General features: G+C 47.2%; 1 protein-coding gene across 1 annotated transcript; it reads left to right on the top strand.

Annotated features, from left to right (window-relative positions):
- The first annotated feature begins 939 nt into the window (after positions 1-939).
- LOC119276242 (ABC transporter G family member 37) lies at positions 940-8,880 on the top strand. The gene is made up of 20 exons (XM_037557270.1): positions 940-1,526; positions 2,658-2,991; positions 3,081-3,157; positions 3,301-3,354; positions 3,472-3,562; positions 3,722-4,023; positions 4,114-4,395; positions 4,484-4,797; positions 4,939-5,099; positions 5,212-5,315; positions 5,398-5,554; positions 5,673-5,926; positions 6,021-6,353; positions 6,445-6,735; positions 6,814-6,897; positions 6,990-7,123; positions 7,203-7,430; positions 7,532-7,703; positions 7,931-8,185; positions 8,290-8,880. Exons 1-20 carry the CDS (start codon positions 1,077-1,079, stop codon positions 8,560-8,562), a joined length of 4,350 nt encoding a protein of 1,449 aa, XP_037413167.1. The 5' UTR covers positions 940-1,076; the 3' UTR covers positions 8,563-8,880.
- Positions 8,881-13,369: the final 4,489 nt, after the last annotated feature.

Raw genomic sequence — 13,369 nt, 5'->3', positions numbered from 1 at the left:
CATCCTCAAACTCAATAATCAGATCATTGCGTTCATGTATGAGAGTGTGCATCTGTACTGGGTTAAAAAAATCCACATCGTGGATCTAATTTCTCCGTGGGAAAGCGACCCAAGATAAAAAATATGAAATTAGTTTAAATGCACATCATCAGTACATGTAAGAAAAGATAAGATAGACCAATGGATGAAGAGAAATTGAACCAACTGGGGCGAGAATTCGCCTGAAAAGACTTTTGTACACGTGATTGGGTGGCCATGAATAATCTATCGGTCATTGCTCATGTCGACACCCCTAACGAAACGAATGGGCGATGCAATCTCAGATGAGCCGTTGGATGGAGGAACCGACGGTCGCAGCCGCCGTTGTCGTCGCCGGGCCTTATCGTCCTAGCTGGACACGATTTGTTTAACCACACCCATCCAAAGTAGACACTATATAATTAACAATCAGAGACTACTAGTACTAGTCGTAGTAGTATACTCTGCAGCTGCAAGTGGCTGCAGGCGGCTGCCCTCTTCGTAATATCATACTATCACTGGCAAAAAACGAACCTACCGCGGCAAGAGCAGCCTCGAATCGAATAGTTCCGGGACATGCATGTTGACCACTGCCCGCCTCGGCCTCGGCCTCGACGCAGAGACAAAAGCCCCGCTGATGCCAGGAAGCTCCCCCGTGTAAACACGCGCGTGAAAAATGAAGAGCTCGAAAGCTCAGTTTCATTATCTAGCAGTTCGACGACCACCACATCCCGTGCCGGGTCCAAGCTCGCACAGTGCACCGGACCTGTACAAAATGTGTCAAGGTCAAGGACTCGCTCAAGGTAGGTGAGGCGAAACTCGATAATGTGGCTCGCTGGCGTGGTCTTCCTCCTCACCAGCCTCAACCATTCCCTTCTCTTCTCCTGGGCGTATATATAAGGACGCCTTCGTCTGCTCCCTTCCTACCAGTTCGTACCCCAAGCCAAACCAGCCCCCTGTCGCAAGGCAAGGAGGAGCTGCGCAACAGAGCTAACCCAAGCCAGTGCAGAGAGTGATCAACGGAGGAGGAAGAGGAAGATAAGTAAGCAAAGGCGAAGATGGATCGAGAGATCCACCGGGTGACGAGCCTGCGGCGGGACAGCTCGCTATGGCGTCGCGGCGACGACGTGTTCTCGCGGACGTCGTCGCGGTTCCAGGAGGAGGAGGACGACGAGGAGGCGCTGCGGTGGGCGGCCCTGGAGCGTCTGCCCACGTACGACCGGGTGCGGCGCGGGATCCTGACGGTGGAGGACGGCGGGGAGAAGGTGGACGTGGACGTGGGCCGGCTGGGCGCCCACGAGAGCCGGGCGCTCATCGAGCGGCTGGTCCGCGCGGCCGACGACGACCACGAGAACTTCCTCCTCAAGCTCAAGGAGCGCATGGACAGGGTGGGCATCGACTACCCCACCATCGAGGTGCGGTTCGAGAAGCTGGAGATCGAGGCCGAGGTGCGCGTCGGCAACCGCGGCCTCCCCACGCTCATCAACTCCGTCACCAACACACTCGAGGTAAAGCCGCCTGCACAAAAGGTTCAGTTCCTTTGCGAAACCGATGCCACAGTCCATGGCGGCTTAGCTTCAATTTGTCTTTGTTTTTCTCCACACCATTGGAACAAGCATGTTGATCATAGTTAATGATGACCTGCTCCGTTAACTAATCAGTCCTGGCTTGGCTGAGCCCGAGCACTGGTGCATGGTAGGACCAATTAGTCGATGAGTATGGGCTGCTTTTGGTGCCGCTGGTTCCGCGATGGAGGCGAGTGACAGTGCTCTCTCGTTTTTCTTATGGTTATATACACTGCTCGACAGCGACGCTGCGAGAATTGAAGCCAAGTAGGGGCTTTGTTTTCTCGTTCTTGCGATTGCAACTTGCGAGCGAGCTGTATGCTTTTGGCTCATCAGCGAGCAAGCAATGCGGTAGGTGAGTCGCCTCTCGGCGCGTGATATTTTCTTGGCTTCACAAACGACCAAGCACACACGTTGCAGAATTACTACCGTTTCGGCTACTTGTCCTGCACAAAATATTACTCTGACCGTGTCTCGCTTTCGAGGCTTTTTCTCTGCCTAGCCGCCACCTAATAATATTCAAGTCCTAATTCTTTCTCCTTTCAAATTGTACTAAGTCCTACTAATATTTTTTCTGTTCCAAAGATAAATGTTTTTTTATAGACAAGAAAAAGGATCTTAGGAGTGTACTAAATTTCTTCTAGCGTAAAGTAGCCCAACAAGTCCAAACTGTTGCGACGCCGGGCTCGGCCCGCAACAGAGCGATAATACTAGACACACGGCACTCAAAACAATGCTCCGCCGATGGCCACCCCTTTAAAAAAATTAAGAAAACCCCTCCGCCGATGGCCACCGGCACCGGCACGGCGCCGCCACGGTCGTTCCCTACCTCGGGGAACCTCCACCGCATCCCCATCCACGCCACGAAATCGTCCGACCTCCACCCCATGGCACGCGATATTGGCGCATCGGCCGCGCGGCTGTGCGGCATTCCGCCGAGCGAATGGCGTGCGCGTCCACCTCGTTTCGCCAGCGCAAGCGCCACCGCAAGCGCCACCGCATGCTACGCCATTGGAAGAACCGTGCCCTTTCTCGATATCTATCTAAGCCTGTTGATTGCTCGGTGTGCTCCAGGCCGTCGGGAACGCGCTCCACGTCATCCCCAGCCGGAAGCAGGCCATGACCGTCCTCCACGACGTCAGCGGGATCATCAAGCCCCGGAGGATGACGCTGCTGCTCGGGCCTCCTGGCTCGGGTAAGACGACGCTTCTTCTGGCCATGGCAGGGAAGCTCGACAAGGACCTCAAGGTCTCCGGGAAGGTCACCTACAACGGCCACGGGATGGACGAGTTCGTTCCCCAGAGGACCGCCGCTTACATCAGTCAGCACGATCTCCACATCGGGGAAATGACCGTGAGGGAGACGCTGGCCTTCTCGGCTCGGTGCCAAGGTGTTGGCACTAGATATGGTATGCTGCTGCCTAATTATTGGGAATGTGCTTATCTTATCTGTCATCCTGGCGATAGGCTCTGAGCTTTGCTGTTTTGCTTCTTCTAGAGATGCTTACTGAGCTGGCGAGAAGGGAAAAGGCAGCGAACATCAAGCCCGATCATGATATCGATGTCTACATGAAGGTGAGGATGTTATCGCATTTTAGAGCACTTTATGCTTCTTAAAGCTGTTTTATGTGACTAGCTTAGTATTGAAGACAATCATTTGAACAAGCCTTGTTTATCAGTAATTAGTTAACACTTGTTTCGTTACTTACGCCCTGTAGGCCTCAGCTATGGGAGGGCAAGAATCCAGTATTGTGACAGAATACATACTGAAGGTATAGTCTGCTACCTATGAGTCCAGCTGAAGCACTGCAAGGATGAATCTTATGTACATTTGTGTATTAATAGAACGACGACTTCTCATGTCTTGTTACTCTTGCATGTAACTGCAGATACTAGGACTGGATATTTGTGCTGACACGTTGGTAGGCAATGAGATGCTAAGGGGTATATCTGGTGGACAACGCAAGCGTGTCACAACAGGTATATATATTTTCACCAAGAATGAGGTTCATTTTATATTTGTACAGCAATCCGAGACTTGCACCTTCTTCATCACAGTAAAATAGTCTTATTTGCACCTGCAAAAAAAAGGTCTTATTTAAGAAATTCCTAATCGACTCATGTATCTTCAACGCACAGGTGAAATGCTTGTTGGCCCTGCAAAAGCTCTGTTCATGGATGAGATATCCACTGGACTGGATAGCTCAACCACATACCAGATTGTGAATTCTCTCAGGCAGACTATCCACATCCTAGGCGGAACTGCTGTCATCTCCTTGCTACAGCCAGCTCCTGAAACATACAACTTGTTTGACGACATTATACTCCTCTCTGACGGGCAGGTTGTGTACCAGGGCCCCCGAGAAAATGTGCTCGAGTTCTTTGAGTTCATGGGCTTCAGATGCCCTGGCAGAAAGGGTGTTGCTGACTTTTTACAGGAGGTGTGTGTCTCATCTATAAATTCTTATTACAGCTGTGATTCTGTTTTTTCTTAAAGAGAATGGTACTGAAATCTCTGAATAACTGAAAAGGTGACATCAAAGAAAGACCAGGAGCAATATTGGTACAGGGGTGACAGGCCATATCGTTTTGTACCTGTCAAGCAATTTGCGGATGCATTCCGTTCCTTCCATGTGGGCAAGTCGATAGAGAATGAGCTTAAAGTGCCATTTGATAGGACCAGAAGTCACCCTGCTGCTCTGGCCACTTCAAAGTTTGGTGTCAGCAGGATGGAGTTGCTGAAAGCCACTATCGATAGAGAGCTTCTACTCATGAAGAGAAATGCATTCATGTACATATTTAAAGCTGTCAATGTAAGTTCATATCTTTAATATGTTTTCCTTGATTTATTAGGATGGAGATTATTAAGTAGCATCAATCTGAACCTTTGCATCATTGCAGCTAACTCTGATGGCGTTCATTGTGATGACCACATTTTTCCGTACAAACATGCGCCGTAATGTTGAATATGGAACAATCTATTTGGGGGCGCTGTTCTTTGCTCTTGACACAATAATGTTTAATGGTTTTGCGGAGCTTGCGATGACCGTCATGAAACTTCCTGTCTTCTTCAAGCAGAGGGATCTTCTTTTCTTTCCTGCATGGGCCTACACCATACCATCATGGATTCTTCAGATCCCTATCACGTTTGTTGAAGTTGGAGTTTATGTTTTCACCACGTATTATGTCATTGGATTTGATCCCAGTGTAAGCAGGTATGACACTGATGCAAACATCAATTTGCTTACACACTTATATTGCTTCTTAGGCAGTTATGTATTTTTGTGAGCAAGTATTTTAAATTATTGCTCCACAAGTACTAGCTCTGTGAAGTCTGAATGATTTCTTGTGCTCAGGTTCTTTAAGCAGTATCTGCTGCTCCTTGCGATCAATCAGATGTCATCTTCGCTGTTCCGTTTCATTGCTGGAATTGGAAGAGACATGGTTGTGTCCCACACCTTTGGACCTTTATCATTGTTGGCTTTTGCAGCATTGGGTGGCTTCATCCTTGCAAGACGTAAGTTACTGGCTCGACCATGATAAAATGAATGTTGCCATCTTTATATGACAACGATGGAACTAAATGTTGATTGTTGCTTACATGATACCATCTTATTTGTCTTTTCCAGCTGATATCAAAAAGTGGTGGATTTGGGGTTACTGGATATCTCCCCTATCATATGCACAGAACGCTATTTCAACAAACGAATTTTTGGGGCCCAGTTGGAACCAAGTAAGTACCCTCCATCTTGAGAAGAAATCAAAGTCACCACGACACACACATAGAAAATTCAATATGTATTCATATTTTACAGATTGTTAGTGGAACAAATGAGACCATTGGAGTTACCGTGCTTAAGAATCGTGGCATCTTTACGGAAGCTAAGTGGTACTGGATTGGGCTTGGTGCCATGGTTGGATACACTCTCCTCTTCAACCTGCTCTACACCTTAGCACTGTCAGTTTTGAGTCGTAAGTATATTTACAAAACTACTTATTTATCAAGGATCAGATAATCAACATTTGCAGGTTATAATTTAGGCATTTAACTTATAGGATAATAACTGTAGCCACTTTCTTCTCTTTGCAGCATTGACAGACGCTCACCCATCAATGTCTGAAGAGGAACTGAAAGAAAAACATGCAAATTTAACTGGTAAAGCTCTAGATGGTCATAAGGAAAAGAATTCTAGGAAGCAGGAATTGGAATTATCTCACATTAGTGACCGAAACTCGGGGATTAATGGCGTGGACTCTAGTGACAGCAGGAAGAGACTGGTACTTCCATTTACACCACTGTCACTTACCTTTAACGACACAAAATACTCGGTGGACATGCCAGAGGTAAATTTCCTACCAATGAACATGAGAGCACAATTATGATTGTATACCCATTACCCAAGTTTGCTTACCCAGGTATATTGCTTTATATCCACAGGCAATGAAAGCACAAGGAGTAACGGAAGACCGCTTGTTGCTTTTGAAGGGTGTCAGTGGTTCTTTTAGGCCAGGAGTACTTACTGCATTAATGGGTGTGAGTGGTGCTGGAAAGACAACCCTGATGGATGTTTTAGCGGGTAGGAAAACCGGAGGATACATAGAGGGGGAAATCACCGTATCAGGCTATCCAAAGAAGCAAGAGACCTTTGCACGTATATCGGGATACTGTGAGCAAAATGATATTCATTCTCCACATGTGACGATATATGAATCACTCGTATTTTCTGCATGGCTGCGGCTTCCTGCAGAGGTTGACTCAGAAAGAAGAAAGGTTAGTTAGCTTTGATCTAGGCAAATGATCAGTTCTTGATTTCTTTTTTCTCATCTGATTGGAGATCTTACCGGCTGAACTGTGATGACAGATGTTCATCGAGGAGATCATGGATCTTGTAGAGCTCACATCATTGAGGGGGGCACTTGTTGGGCTCCCTGGAGTGAATGGTCTATCAACTGAGCAACGCAAGAGGCTTACAATTGCCGTGGAGCTTGTTGCTAACCCGTCGATCATTTTTATGGATGAGCCAACATCTGGTCTTGATGCTCGTGCAGCTGCAATTGTGATGAGGACTGTTAGGAACACTGTTAACACTGGCAGGACCGTTGTTTGCACCATCCACCAGCCAAGTATTGACATATTTGAAGCATTTGATGAGGTGGTTATTCATTATTCTCTATCTCAGTTATTATCCTTAGCTTTATTAAGGTCATATATTGACTATGTACGGCTGCAGCTTTTCTTGATGAAGAGAGGGGGAGAAGAAATTTATGTTGGTCCTGTTGGCCAAAATTCAGCAAATTTGATTGAGTATTTTGAGGTAAGAAGATCAAAACCAGCAGCTGTACCACACCTTGTAACTCTTGTTGCCAGCTAGATCACATCGAACATTCCTTGTGTACGTTTATTCAGGAAATTGAAGGCATTAGTAAGATAAAAGATGGATATAACCCAGCGACATGGATGTTGGAAGTGTCCTCTAGTGCGCAGGAGGAAATGCTTGGTATTGATTTCGCTGAAGTTTACAGACAATCAGAACTATATCAGTAAGCTTCCCCACAAGCCATTCATATACATTGTAGTGTGAGTGACACTTCTAACTACTTTTCATTTTCGCAATTTCAGAAGGAACAAGGAACTCATAAAGGAGCTAAGCATGCCACCTCCTGGCTCTAGAGATCTCAACTTCCCTACACAGTACTCTAGATCATTCGTCACACAGTGTCTAGCTTGCTTGTGGAAGCAAAAATTGTCGTATTGGAGAAACCCATCCTACACAGCAGTGAGATTACTCTTCACCATCGTCATTGCGCTAATGTTCGGAACGATGTTCTGGGACCTTGGAAGTAAAACGTACATCTCCTAACTGATACTATAACTTCATTTTGTTCTGTACTTTGGATATACTACTTCAAGTAAGATATATCTGACGCCTTACTTATATCGCGATGCAGTCGAAGATCACAGGATCTATTCAATGCCATGGGATCAATGTATGCTGCAGTACTATACATCGGAGTGCAAAATTCTGGTTCTGTTCAACCAGTTGTCGTGGTGGAGCGAACAGTCTTTTACCGGGAAAGAGCAGCTGGCATGTATTCAGCTTTTCCATATGCATTTGGACAGGTAATTTCTTAGGCTCTCGGTTTACCTATTTCATGGTAGATGTATGAATGACCTTTAAGAACTGGCAATCGGAGTCACAGCCGTGGTTAAAGTCACAGAACTGGCAATCGGAGTCACAGCCGTGGTTAAAGTCACAGAACTGGCAGTTTATCATGGCTCAGTTTATCAACATTCTTGAATTATCTCAGTCCTGGAACCTAAACAATGTCATGTTATCCCTTTTCTAGGTTGCTATCGAATTTCCGTACGTATTGGTTCAGGCTTTGATATATGGCGGGCTAGTCTATTCCATGATTGGATTCGAATGGACAGTTGCCAAGTTCTTGTGGTACTTGTTCTTCATGTACTTCACCATGCTATATTTCACGTTCTATGGAATGATGGCTGTTGGCTTGACGCCGAATGAGAGCATAGCAGCTATCATCTCATCAGCATTCTACAACGTATGGAACCTCTTCTCAGGATATCTTATCCCCCGACCTGTAAGTTGCACTCTTGATACATTTTTCATTTCTTTTGTGTAAACTTTGTACTTACCAGTGCTCCTTGTCTTTCACATAACTCATCCATTGAACTTTTACTTCAGAAACTTCCTATTTGGTGGAGGTGGTACTCATGGATTTGCCCGGTGGCATGGACGCTATACGGACTGGTTGCCTCCCAGTTTGGTGATATCCAACAACCGCTCGATCAGGGAGTTCCAGGCCCACAGATAACTGTGGCCCAGTTTGTCACGGACTACTTTGGTTTCCATCATGACTTCTTGTGGGTTGTGGCGGTGGTGCACGTTGCTTTCACCGTGCTGTTCGCCTTCCTGTTTAGTTTCGCCATCATGAGGTTCAACTTCCAGAAAAGATGAGGAGGATGACATTCTTTCAGATTCCTTGTACGTAGTGCCATACTGCTGTCCAACAGCCAGTGCGGATGGATTGAACATAGTATAGTTGTTTCTGTACATGATATAGAGGTTATTTTGTATTTCAAGCATGTAGAAATTTCGCACAACTATGCTCTGTAGGACTTGTAGGAAAGGCTAATTAGTCTTCTTGAGCCTCCAGCTTCTTTACCAGCTCTAGCTGAGTAACTGTTACTTTCCTCGTCGGAGAATGTAAACCCGACCAGTAATGTTGTCATTTCTGACGAGTTAATGAAGGCAGAAATTTTGTTGATTCTTCAATCCCTTGTGAAACTTCCCATTGCTGCCCAAATATTACAAAGAAATTGTTTTATCTCGAGATTTGTTTGATTACTTAGTGGCAGTGCCCAAAAATCCCTTGGGTAACTATCATCTCATCAGTCTGCTAACCAAGAGGCTGGCTAGTGGGCCCAGGAAATTGTACTATCTCTATTTGAGTTCTCCCGATAGAGTTTTCTTGTTGCCATCAAATCCAGCTTCTGCCCGGCTGTGTTTCCGTGGAGTTTTGCACCTTTGTGCTCGTCTTTTTGTTCGATTTCTGTTCTTCAGTTACTGAAAGCCTAATTCGAGACTCTACAACACATGTATCTTTAATTATTGTAGTTCAATGGGGTGCCAGGGAAACAATTCCTCTGCAAAAAGGGAGTCAGACAAGGTGATCCATTATCCCCATTGATCTTTGTGATTGCAGCAGATGTACTCCAATCCATGCTCAATTTTTTTTCGAAACGGAGGCAAAAGTTTTGCCTCATCGATTAATTAAGAAGAAGAGAATTGCCCAGTTAATTAACGGAAAACCAGGCGAAAACCAATACAATCGAAGCACATATGAACTACTCACACAACATGGAACCCCACAAACGCACAGATGGCCCGTCACACTTGCCGAGTATACAACATCCACAAACCCCGAGGCACCTCCCAACCCAAAACCACAACCCAATCAAGCAGCCACAAACGTCTTGCCTTTGGCGCCACTCTTGTCTTTGCCCACCTTCTTTTGTTTGTCTCTTGGTGTCCCTGTCAGGAGGCAAGCAATCGACCTGCCCAAACCAGGTCTAGCAACCTCCACACTGGCTAGCAAGTCACAAAGTTCCTTAGCGAAGAGAGCATTTGAATTTGGGGCAGGTGACAACACAAGTGGCTCAATGGTCATGTCACTCACAGGCATCACCTGCTCGATGGCCATAGATGAGGGAATGACGGCATCATCCGAAACTCCGCGCTCCATATTGCCGAGAGGTAGGCTGTTTGATGCCTGACAAGGCTCCATAGAGGGTGATGAGGACACCAGGTCCACCTCTGAAGCATGGAGAGAGTCCAACTTGAGTTGCCCCATCGACAGAGGCGAAACAGGTTCCCCACACAACACCTGCAACTCAGGCATGATTTGCAACACCGGAGACACAACCTCGACGGAGGCCTCACCCTCGAAGTCCGGCAACACACGGGGCGCCGAACTAGACCCAACACGGGGCGAGAAGCCCACAGCACGAGGCGAGAAGCAGCCATAGAGATCCACATCTTTGTCGCCCTCGAAGTCAACAACAAGCTTTGGCAGAGGAGACAGCATAGGAGGGTGTGACGCCTCAGCCGTCGCAGGAGATAGCCTGCCCAGAGCAACCTCCACACGCTCCAGAAGGCTCCCAGCCCGCAACAACCAACTGTTCATTGAATCAACCACATCACTCAGAGGTTGAATCGCCTTCACCATCTGTAAAGAAGCCATGCCTTGCAGCTCAGAGCGTAGCAGCTCGGTTTGCATGGCAAAGACAGACTGAAGCGCCACCTCAGCTGAGGCTGCAGAACCAGCAGAAGAAGAAACAACCGACGCCCAGGAGTCACGTCGGGTCGCATTGGAGGGAAGCGTGGCATCAGACCGGGCCTGACATAAAGGTGGATGAAGATGATGGATGGTGTCGAGGCGGGACAATGAAGAAGCAGCAGGGTTATCGAGCAAGCTGAGGGGTCGCCAAGCCTTCCGACACTCACGGGCCCGATGGCCGTTACCCAAGCAATGAGAGCACCGAAAAGGATCCCTGCACTTCGCCGCACGATGCCCAATAGCAAGGCACCTGCAACAACGACCATGGAGCCACACAGGAATGGGCCGAGAGGACAAAGCTGGAGCTGGAGACGCCAGACGATGCGGATCATGCCGCGGCCGCACCTCATGCCAACCCTCGCAGTTAACTGCCTCACGCACAACGCTGACCCCGCTGGAGCACTTAGCAGCCAGCGGCGTTTGCGGGGCCAGCACTACGCCATCCTCATCATCTTCGTCATCGTCGTCATCGAGGGAGCTCCACGAAGACCGCACCATGCCGGTAGCCAAAGCATCAGAAGCACCCGAGGCAGCAAGCAGCTTTTCAGCCCTCGTGTCGGAAGAGGGCCCAGTGACATGACCGCCGTCTTCAGCAGCAACGATGGGCGATGCGGTAGGTGATGGCGACGCGAGGACCAGATTGGAGCTGGCCGGAACCTCGCGCGAGACCACTCGCCCCTGCACGGTCGGGTCAGCCTTGCGGTAGGCGAGGGAGGCTGCGGCGAGGCCGCGCGCAGATGGCGGCGGCAGACGGGCGGGGCCGACGCCGGCAAAAGGAGGAGCCAGAGAGGCCGGGGCGGCTCCCATCGGAGCAGCAGGAGGGTGAGGTCGGCCTGAAGTTCGCCGCGAATCGGCCTCCGGTGCGGCCTCGTCCGGTTACTTCGGCCAGGCTCCGACGCCTAATCCATGCTCAATGAAGCCTACCATAATGCACTGATTGAATCTCCACTTATACATAGTTCTTGTCCAGACTACCCAATTATCCAATATGCAGATGATATCATCTTGGTGGCTAGGGCAGATGTCAGACAACTGATGCACATTAAAAATCTTCTTCTGCATTATGCTGAGTATATTGGCCTAAAAGTTAATTACTCCAAGTCCATAATGATCTGTATCAACAGACCTGCTCACAAAATAGCTGAGCTATCAAACCTCCTTGGCTGTAAGATTGGTACCCTACCACACATATCTTGGGCTACCACTGTGTCTGTCCAAACCTAGGGTGGAGGATTTTGTTCCTATGCTGAAACGTATAGAAAACAGGCTGCTGAGTTGTTCTACTATGCTATCCGCTGGTGACAAATTAACCCTATTGAAATCAGTATTCACTAGTCTGCCTACCTTTGTTATGTGCACCTTGGAGATCCCAAAGACAGTGACCAAACAAATCAACACCTATCTCATGAACTGCTGCTTTTGGAGGAAATATAGAACACAAGATAGAGGTATTGTTCATGCATCTTGGGACACAGTTTGCAAGGCCAAAAGACAGGGAGGTCTGGGAGTCCTTGATTTACTGATCCACAACCAGGCCTTGCTCATCAAATTCCTCCATAAATTCTTCAACAAGTTTTGACACTCCTTGGGTAAACATTATTTGGGAAACACACTACCAGGATAAATTACCAGGAGATAGCAAGGTAGGATCATTCTGGTGGAGGACAGTACTGAAACCACTTCCTACTTTCAAGCAACATGCTAGTATGTGTAAAGAAGGTCAAGGTAATGCAGTGCTATTTTGTTCTGATAAATGGCAAGAACTCCCTCTCAATGTCAAATACCCAGAATTACACTCTTATGCAATCCAACAAGATATATCTCTGCATAAAGTTCTGGAGCACAATGATATCAGTCTACTATTCCACAGACCTATGTCACAAGAGGCTTTTGTGCAATTTAATGAATTGCAAGACTTCATCAGCAACAGAATGGAAGACATCTAGACTTATGCATGGTCAGCACCTAAGTACTCCGCCATTAAGATGTACAAGGCCATCCAGGGGGATAGCACAGCACACAACACATTCAAGCTTCTGTGGAAAACAACATGTCGGCTGAGACATACAATCTTTTTCTGGTTATTACTTCATGATAGAATCAGCACTAGAAACATGCTACACAGAAGGAGTATGCATCTGGAAGATTATAATTGTGCTCTGTGTTCTGAATCCACTGAGGAAACTGTGACACGCCTTTTCTGGGATTGCCCATTTGCACTGATGTGTTGGCATTCTATTGCACCAACAAACAGAGAGGCATGTCGACCTATGATGAAATTCACTTGACCACCACACTCCCAGCAGAATTTGCTATGGACACCATTATAATGGGCTATTGGAGTATTTGGATGAGCTTCATTTTCAGAAGAGCCACACCAACTGCGGATACATGGAAATATTATCTAAAAGAAGGAATGAAAGGCACTGAAATAAGAGCAAGACCAGATAAGGCTGACAAGACCCACGCGTGGATAGAGAATAATCTTTAAATTTTCCTGATGTTTTATAAAACAGGCATTGGTTGATAGAGGCTTTATTTAGTTTTTTCATGTAATTGTACATATTTAAGTTAGACAATAGAATGATTGCACTTAATCTCTGGTTACAGTACAACAGTCATTACATATAGAAAGCCCAAGGAAGTAGGCACGCAGGCCAGGGCGTTAGTTGAGATCCTGAAATCTAGGGCTGGACGTGCCAGACTAAATACAACAGAAATATGTACATGCTAACACCCCCCCTCAGCTGGTACGCCGTTGGGTAGGACGTTCAAGCTGGACCTAAACTCCGTGTAGATCGGTGAGGGCAGTCCCTTGGTGAAGATATCCACAAACTGCGAGCTCGATGGGACGTGAAGAACCCGGACTTCACCAAGAGCAACTCGATCGCGAACAAAGTGAAGGTCGATCTCAACATGTTTGGT

The sequence above is a fragment of the Triticum dicoccoides genome, chromosome 3B (genome assembly GCF_002162155.2).
Source record: "Triticum dicoccoides isolate Atlit2015 ecotype Zavitan chromosome 3B, WEW_v2.0, whole genome shotgun sequence".
Classification (NCBI taxonomy): Eukaryota; Viridiplantae; Streptophyta; class Magnoliopsida; order Poales; family Poaceae; genus Triticum; species Triticum dicoccoides.
Note: the sequence above shows the minus strand (reverse complement) of the source record. Positions and strands in the feature narration are given on the sequence as shown.